Genomic DNA, 10,000 nt, shown 5'->3' with positions numbered 1-10,000 from the left:
GGCCTACAGGGACGAGGTTCAGCACCTCACATCATGATGTACTACCCACAAGCTTGTCCTCAATGTGCAGAAGACGAAGGAGCTGATTGTGGACTTCAGGAGGTCTGGAAGCTGCAGCCACTCCCCCATCCACATCAATGGGGTGGAAGTGGAGCGTGTTTCCAGCTTTACATTCCTTGGAGTCCACATCAGCAAGGACCTTTCGTGGACATTAAACACCCAGGCCCTTGTGAAAAAGGCCCAACAACACCTGCATTTCCTGAGGAGGCTGAGGAGCACCCGTCCATCCCCCAAAATTCTCACCAACTTCTACCACTGCACCATAGAGAGCATCCTGACCATCTGCATCTCAGTGTGGTACGGCAACTGCACCTCAGCAGACCAGAAAGCTCTGCAGCGGGTCGTCAAGGCGACCCAGCACATCACCGGTAACCAGCTCCCAGCCATAAAAGACATTTATCACAAACGCTGCCTTCGAAGGGGTCTGAGCATCAGCAGAGATCCCACCCACCCCAACCATGGACTGTTCTCCCCCCTGTGCTCTGGGAGGCGCTACAGGAGCCTCAGAGCCCGCACTACCAGGCTCAAAAACAGCTTCTTTCCCCAAGCTGTTACCCACCTGAACCTGGCCACCCACTGAATGTCTGTAGATACTTTAAATATTTTGTACTCCAGCTTTCTTTTAACTTATTTTTAGCCTTTGGTCTTCATGTGTGTATATCTTATACTGTGTTGCTGTGTTTGTCTGTGTCTGTCTTGCACTGTTTGGTGAAGCCACAGCCCTCATTTCATTTTTTACCATGTGCCTGCACATTGCTTTTAATGACAATAAATTGAATTGAATTGAATTGAACTGAAAGCCCTTTTCCACAGCAATGTGTGAGTGAAATAGGAGTCTAATGAGGCTTTCACGCCTCTAGCTTTTCATCTGGACTTTCTAAGTGTTTTGTTAAAGCCCAGCGGTCAGGTGCATCAGTTATGTGTAAGTTGTAATGTATTTTCTAAGTCAGAATTTACACCATGCTAACTAAAAACAGATTGTACCGCTCCAACTAGTTATTACTAAGAACTTAGCTGTTAAGAAACCCTCACACACAGCAGCTAGCAGCTGTAGCCGTCCGAGTAAGGTAGCAGAAAATGGTAACGTTTTATCAAAACAATATCACAGCAAACTGAAACTGCAACAAACAACAATATTAGTATTGAGTATGAGTATTAGTATGACTATTATTGAGTACTATTGAGTATGGGTATGAGTATTGGGAGTATGGGGTAACAGGGCAGTTGCTACAAATCACCTGGTCTTTGTTTCACCGGAGTGAGAGCTGTGTCTGCATTCTCGGCACAAAGTCAAACATGTTTTTGGTGGGTGGTGGACTCCACCGAGGTTGTCCCTTGTCTCCAATTCTGTTTGTGATATTCCTGGACAGGATCTCAAGGTGCAGCCAAGATGAGGAGTGTGTCCGTTTTGGGAACCTCAGGATTGCATCTCTGCTCTTCACAGATGATGTGGTTTTGTTGGCTTCACCAGAACACGACCTCCAGCGCACTGGGGCGGTTTGCAGCTGAGTGTGAAATGGCCGGGATGAGAGTCAGCCCCTCCAAGTCTGAGAACATGGTTCTCTACCGGAAAATGGTGGATTGCTTCCTCCGGGTTGGGGATGAATTGTTGCCTCAAGTGAAGGAGTTCAAGTATCTCGGAGTCTTGTTCACGAGTGAGGGCAGGTTGGAGCGGGAGATTGACAGGCAGATTGGTGCAGCATCAGCAGTAATGTGGATGTTGTACCAGACCATTGTGGTGAAGAGGGAGCTGAGCCAGAAGGCAAAGGTCTCAATTTACCAGTCAGTCTGCGTTCCAACCCTCACCTGTGGTCATGAGCTTTGGGTAGTGACCATGAGGGTGAGATTGCGGATACAAGTGGCTGAAATGAGTTTCCTCCGTAGGGATTCTGGGCTCAGCCTTAGAGATAGAGTGAAGAGCTCGGACATCCGGAGGGAGCTCGGAGTAGAGCCGATGCCCCCTGGGCGCCTTCCTTTGGAGGTTTTCCTGGCACGTCTAACTGGGAGGAGACCCCGAGGTAGACCCAGAAGTCGCTGGAGGGACTACATGTCCAATCTGGCCTGAGAACGTCTTGGGATCACCCCAGGAGGAGCTGTAGGGTGTTGCTGGGGAGACGGATGTCTGGAGTGCCCTAATTAGCTTGCTGCCACGGCGACCCGACCCCAGAGAAGTGGCTGATGATCAGATGAAATACTTTCATGCCGTTTCTGAGCACATTTTTAACACGGGTGGTTTGAATTACAACCGAAAGGTAGGTGTGGTTTTATGATTTCATAGCTATTGATTGGCTACTGAAATTCAGGGCGGTCATGTGGGTGTGGCTGGGTGGGTGAAACACTGGGGCTAAACCGCTTGCCGTAGAAAAATGAGAAATTCACTGGCGACAGCCCCCTTCCTGCTGTCGTCACTTTACAAAAAAAAAAAATTGCCGATCGATGAGACCACCGACAGCAGCCTTGATGTTGAGGATGTGCAAGTGGAAGACGATTCCTCTTTCTCAGTTGAAGTTGACTACTCGCCTCAGGGAAGCGGGGGGAGGGGGTGCATCACCACTTTTATAGCGTCCCGCTACGGACACACCCTCTATGCTAATGGTAATTCGTGACACGGTGGCAAGTTACCACATTTTCGCCTGGAAATCAGTTACTCAGCCGCCGATATCTCTCGTCTGGCCATAAATGTGATTTTAGGGCTACCATTTGTCTCATTGATCACATCCACATTCCTTACATCGATTACCAACAGGAAAAGTCGGGATTTTGATGCAAGTATCTCTTTAATACTAAGACCTTGGTACATATTTTTACACTTTACATACAAATGTATTTAATAATGAGTGATGCAAACCTGTCCAGCATGTTATCAAAACTGTACATTGTACGTATACTGGTACACTCTGTCATGTCCATTTACCTCAGGCAAGTATGTAAGTAACCTGCGAACATCTATTTCAGCACCTCTGATATAGTCTCTAAACCATTGCACCTTATCACCTCTTATTTCTCCTGTATAAGTCAAGTCTTTTCTCCCATGTATGTGAATGGTGTAACGCGAGTCTCCCATGTGTGCATGTGTAGTTTGTCCTCCTGTCAGATCTACATGGTGATGGTGGTCACGTGGCTTCAAGTCCTGGGCTGTTCCAATGGCGTCTGGACACTGCTTGCCATCCTCCTCATCATCCATCCATCCATTATCCAAGCCGCTTATCCCAATCAGGGTCGCAGGAAGCTGGAGCCTATCCCAGCAGTCACTGGGTGGCCTCCTCATCATATTCTTCATATACTTTATAATTCCATTACAATTCTGTTATCCTCTTTCAATGTTGTATTGTGTAAATTGTGTAAACACAACATCATTGCACGTTGTCCGTCTTGGGAGAGAGATCCTCCTCTGTTGCTCTCCTTGAGGTTTCTTCCTAATTTTTCTCCCTGTTAAAGGAATTTTTAGGGAGTTGTTCCTTATCTAATGTGAGGGTCTAAGGACAGGATGTTGTGTTGCTGTAAACCCCCCTGAGGCAAATTTGTAATTTGTGATATTGAGCTACACACATGAAATTGACTTGACTTGACCATCGTTTCTGTCCTGAAGAAGCCAAACGTGCTCTGCCCAAATGACTACCACCCAGTAGCACTCACACCAGTTATCATGAAGTGCTTCAAGCAGCTAGTCAAAACACCTCGCTGCTGCCTGACACCATGGACCCACTACAGTTTGCCTACAGGGCCAACAGATCAACTGATGACACCATCGCCCACCCTTACCTTCCATACTGTCCTTGCCCACATGGAACAGAGGAACACATGTGAGATTGCTGTTCATCAACTACAGTTCAGCATTCGTAATCATTGTGCCCTCTAAGCTTATCACTAAGTTCAGAGACCTAGGACTCAACACCACGCTGTGCAGCTGCATCCTGGACTTCTTCACAGGCAGACCCCAGGTAGTGAGGATGGGCACCACCACCTCCTCCACACTGACTCTCAGCACTGGTGACCCCCAAGGCTGTGTTCTTAGCCCCCTCCTATACTTGCTGTTCATGAATGACCACATAGCCACACACAGCTCCAACACAATCGTTAAGTTTGCTGACAACAACACCGACATGGCCTCCTCACAGACAACGATAAGCCCCCTACAGACATGAGGTGAGACTCCTGACATCATCTCTCTCTCTTTCTCCTCTCTCTCTCTCTCTCCCGGGCTGAAAGCACACTCCTCCCTTCATTCTCTACTGTTCATTTTCAGCCATACCACTCCTGCACCATGTACAGATATATTTAACATATTTATAACAGCTACATACCTCTGTACATACTGTTACATTCCTACATCTAAAGTTGATTTTAGATTTAACGTGTGATTTTAGTTTAGCTTAAGTTTAAGCTTATTGTTCTCTATGTTTTTAGTTGTTTTTAGTTTTAGTTTTAATTTTTCAGGCTGGACTGTAAATACTGTAATTTAATACTTTTATATTTATTTGTTAATTTTCAGATTTCTTTGGGTTTTTAACATAATCTGTTGGGTCATATCCATTAGCTTATTGAGGTTGAACTGATGCCTAGACACTGCCAGCAATGCCTGCTTTGCCTTGTTCATTTGACAAATAAAACAAGTTGACATTAAACTAGAGGGAAGGGTCACTGCAGATCAATACAAAGTTATTCTGAGCGATCACCTTTATCCTATGATGAGACATGTCTACCCTGATGGAGTGGTCTCTTCCAGGATGACAATGCCCCCATCCATAGGACACGAGGGGTCAGTGAATGGTTTGATGAGGATGAAGATGATGTGACTCACATGCTATGGCCTTCACAGTCACCAGATCTCAACCCAGTTGAACACCTATGGGAGTTTTTGGACCAACGTGTTAGACGGCGTTCTCCACCACCATCATCAAAACACCAAATGAGGGAATAACTTTTGGAAGAACGGTGTTCACCCCTCCAGTAGAGTTCAGAGACTTGTAGACTCTATGACAAGGAGCACTGAAGATGTTCTGGAGGCTCCTGGTGGACCAACACTTTACTAAGACACTTTATGTTGGGTTTTCTTTAACTTGTCATCTGTCAACTGTGTGTGCACGTGTGTGTGTGTATAAATTTATATATATATATATATATATATATATATATATATATATATATATATATATATATGCAGCACCTTTTTCACCGTTGTCTTAATTAATATGATTATTGATTTTCAGCAGCAGTTTGAGTAGTTAATATGGATAACAGCAGAAGTAAGAGCCATAGGAATCGGGTACGACAGTACGATATCAGTTGTTGGCCAACTGAGGAAGGTATTACTTACAGCTACATGCCTAACATTCAACAAATAATATCCTCCCACAACACAAGCATCATGAACAAATTAATGACACCTTCATCACAACCGGACACCCCCGACTGCAACAGCGACTGTGAACGACTCCTGCCCCCTCGAGGGAAAATGCCAGAGAAAGGGAGGTATCTACCAAGCTACGGTGACGAGAGAGGACAACGGCAAAATAGAGACGTATGTGGGTCTAACAGAGGGAACATTCAAAAAGAGGTGTAATGCACACACGTGTAGCTTTAGAAACAACCGTTTAAAGAATGCCACATGTTTAAGCCCTTATATTTGGTCATTGGTGGACAGAAACATTAATTATTCAACCACCTGGAAAATCCTCTCAAAGAACAAAGCATACTGAACCAGTAGTAAAATGTACAATCTATGTGTCTAACTGACACATATTTTATCATCTGCAAACCACAAATGTCCACACTGAATAACAGCAATGAACTGGCCAGCAGCTGCACATATACTGGATATAAGCACCTGTTTTGTAATTATAAATAACTCATGACAATAGACAAACACCATTAACCTTGTGTGCAACCTCCCCTCCCCCTCCCCCTGGATGGTTATCAATCACATGTATTTGAATATAGGCACCTCCCCCTTCCCCACTGGACGTTGTGCACATGATGTGCAAGGCGAGACAGTTTTATATATATATATACATATTATATGCATATGCAGAACCTTTGTCATGGAAGTCTTAATATGATTATTGATTGAATATGATTATTGATTATCATCAGCAGTTAATATGGATAGCAGCAGAAAAAAAAGCAACAGTAATCGGGAGTGATAGTACCAGCAGTACATTTAACATGTATTCTCTAACACTGACCGTTAGTGTGTCTCCACGTCTGACTCTACACCTCCTACGTTAGTGTGTCTCCATGTCTGACTCTATACCTCCTACATTAGTGTCTCCATGTCTGACTCTACACCTCCTACGTTAGTGTGTCTCCATGTCTGACTCTATACCTCCTACATTAGTGTGTCTCCATGTCTGACTCTACACCTCCTACGTTAGTGATTCTCCCTGTCTGACTCTACACCTCCTACATTAGTGTGTCTCCATGTCTGACTCTACAACTCCTACGTTAGTGTGTCTCCCTGTCTGACTCTACACCTCCTACGTTAGTGTGCCTCCATGTCTGACTCTACACCTCCTACATTAGTGTGCCTCCATGTCTGACTCTACACCTCCTACATTAGTGTGTCTCCATGTCTGACTCTATACCTCCTACATTAGTGTGTCTCCATGTCTGACTCTACACCTCCTACATTAGTGTCTCCATGTCTGACTCTATACCTCCTACATTAGTGTGTCTCCATGTCTGACTCTACACCTCCTACATTAGTGTGTCTCCATGTCTGACTCTACACCTCCTACATTAGTGTCTCCATGTCTGACTCTATACCTCCTACATTAGTGTGTCTCCATGTCTGACTCTACACCTCCTACGTTAGTGTGTCTCCATGTCTGACTCTACACCTCCTATGTTAGTGTGTCTCCATGTCTGACTCTATACCTCCTACGTTAGTGTGTCTCCATGTCTGACTCTACACCTCCTACATTAGTGTGCCTCCATGTCTAACTCTATACCTCCTACATTAGTGTGTCTCCATGTCTGACTCTACACCTCCTACATTAGTGTGTCTCCATGTCTGACTCTACACCTCCTACATTAGTGTCTCCCTGTCTGACTCTACACCTCCTACATTAGTGTGCCTCCATGTCTGACTCTATACCTCCTACATTAGTGTGTCTCCATGTCTGACTCTACACCTCCTACATTAGTGTGTCTCCATGTCTGACTCTATACCTCCTACGTTAGTGTGTCTCCATGTCTGACTCTACACCTCCTATGTTAGTGTGTCTCCATGTCTGACTCTACACCTCCTATGTTAGTGTGTCTCCATGTCTGACTCTATACCTCCTACGTTAGTGTGTCTCCATGTCTGACTCTACACCTCCTACATTAGTGTCTCCATGTCTGACTCTATACCTCCTACATTAGTGTGTCTCCATGTCTGACTCTACACCTCCTACGTTAGTGTGTCTCCATGTCTGACTCTACACCTCCTATGTTAGTGTGTCTCCATGTCTGACTCTATACCTCCTACGTTAGTGTGTCTCCATGTCTGACTCTACACCTCCTACATTAGTGTGCCTCCATGTCTAACTCTATACCTCCTACATTAGTGTGTCTCCATGTCTGACTCTATACCTCCTACATTAGTGTCTCCATGTCTGACTCTATACCTCCTACATTAGTGTGTCTCCCTGTCTGACTCTACACCTCCTACATTAGTGTGTCTCCATGTCTGACTCTACACCTCCTACGTTAGTGTGTCTCCATGTCTGACTCTATACCTCCTACGTTAGTGTGTCTCCATGTCTGACTCTACACCTCCTACATTAGTGTGTCTCCATGTCTGACTCTACACCTCCTACATTAGTGTCTCCCTCTCTGACTCTACACCTCCTACATTAGTGTGCCTCCATGTCTGACTCTATACCTCCTACATTAGTGTGTCTCCATGTCTGACTCTACACCTCCTACATTAGTGTGTCTCCATGTCTGACTCTATACCTCCTACGTTAGTGTGTCTCCATGTCTGACTCTACACGTCCTATGTTAGTGTGTCTCCATGTCCGACTCTACACCTCCTATGTTAGTGTGTCTCCATGTCTGACTCTATACCTCCTACGTTAGTGTGTCTCCATGTCTGACTCTATACCTCCTACGTTAGTGTGTCTCCATGTCTGACTCTATACCTCCTACGTTAGTGTGTCTCCATGTCTGACTCTATACCTCCTACGTTAGTGTGTCTCCATGTCTGACTCTATACCTCCTACGTTAGTGTGTCTCCATGTCTGACTCTATACCTCTTACATTAGCGTCTCCATGTCTGACTCTATACCTCCTACATTAGTGTCTCCATGTCTGACTCTATACCTCCTACATTAGTGTGTCTCCCTGTCTGACTCTACACCTCCTACATTAGTGTGTCTCCATGTCTGACTCTACACCTCCTACGTTAGTGTGTCTCCATGTCTGACTCTACACCTCCTATGTTAGTGTGTCTCCCTGTCTGACTCTACACCTCCTACATTAGTGTGTCTCCATGTCTGACTCTACACCTCCTACGTTAGTGTGTCTCCATGTCTGACTCTATACCTCCTACGTTAGTGTGTCTCCATGTCTGACTCTACACCTCCTACATTAGTGTGTCTCCATGTCTGATTCTATACCTCCTACGTTAGTGTGTCTCCATGTCTGACTCTACACCTCCTACGTTAGTCTGTCTCCATGTCTGACTCTATACCTCCTACATTAGTGTGTCTCCATGTCTGACTCTACACCTCCTACGTTAGTGTGTCTCCATGTCTGACTCTACACCTCCTATGTTAGTGTGTCTCCATGTCTGACTCTGTACCTCCTACGTTAGTGTGTCTCCATGTCTGACTCTACACCTCCTACGTTAGTGTGTCTCCATGTCTGACTCTACACCTCCTACGTTAGTCTGTCTCCATGTCTGACTCTATACCTCCTACATTAGTGTGTCTCCATGTCTGACTCTACACCTCCTACGTTAGTGTGTCTCCATGTCTGACTCTACACCTCCTATGTTAGTGTGTCTCCATGTCTGACTCTGTACCTCCTACGTTAGTGTGTCTCCATGTCTGACTCTACACCTCCTACGTTAGTGTGTCTCCATGTCTGACTCTACACATCCCACTTTCAAAAAAAAAAATCTTAAAAAAAAAAAGAAAAGAAAAAGAATTAAGAAGATGTGTGTTGGATTCCCGGTCTACCTTTGACGGAGGTGTTGGGCGGTGGTCCTTCAATGCGCAAGTTCCACGGCGGGTCTCCCTGGTTGGCAAAGTCTCTCATCTTCAGGTAGCTGATGGTGAGCCGGATGATGGAGGCCTTGTCCAGCTGACTGGTGATGGCGCCCGGCAGCGGCAGCATCTTGGCCAGCTCATAGAACTCAAAGTTCTCCTTCCCACGCCGCGACCGTGCCGCATCTCGCGACTTCTCCTTCCTCAGCGCCTGCAACCTGCCAGACCACAGAGACACGGAGAGCATGAGACAAACCACAAAGACTGACGAAGAAGAAACAAAACACATCAACATCTGTCGTCTATGCTGGTAAAAGACACATCACACCTCCATCCACCCATTACCCGAGCCGCTCATACTGCTCTCAGGGTCGCGGGATGCTGGAGCCTATCCCAGCAGTCACTGGGCAGCAGGCAGGGAGACACCCTGGACAAGCTGCCAGGCCATCACACAGGGCCGACACACACACACACACACACACACACACACAGACACACACACACATTCATACCTAGGGACAAGTTAGTATGGCCGGTTCACCTGACCTACATGTCTTTGGACTGTGGGAGGAAACCAGCGCCCCCGGAGGAAACCCACGCAGACATGGGGAGAACATGCAAACTCCACACAGAGGACGACCCGGGACGACCCCCAAGGTTGGACTACCCCGGGGCTCGAACCCAGGACCTTTTTGCTGTGAGCCGACTGCCCGAACCACTGCACCTACGTGCCAAACAAATCTGAT

At 46.1% G+C, this 10,000-nt stretch overlaps 1 protein-coding gene across 1 annotated transcript in view; it reads right to left on the bottom strand.

Moving 5' to 3' along the window:
* The window catches only part of LOC130126676 (neuronal PAS domain-containing protein 3), a 508,822-nt gene that overhangs the window by 388,937 nt on the left and 109,885 nt on the right, over nt 1-10,000 (bottom strand). The window contains exon 3 of the mRNA XM_056296287.1: nt 9,228-9,472. Coding sequence (XP_056152262.1) covers nt 9,228-9,472 — 245 coding nt within the window. The remainder of the gene's footprint in view (nt 1-9,227; nt 9,473-10,000) is intronic.

Source organism: Lampris incognitus, chromosome 16 (genome assembly GCF_029633865.1).
Source record: "Lampris incognitus isolate fLamInc1 chromosome 16, fLamInc1.hap2, whole genome shotgun sequence".
NCBI classification, from domain to species: domain Eukaryota; kingdom Metazoa; phylum Chordata; class Actinopteri; order Lampriformes; family Lampridae; genus Lampris; species Lampris incognitus.
This window is presented reverse-complemented; position numbering and strand designations above follow the sequence as displayed.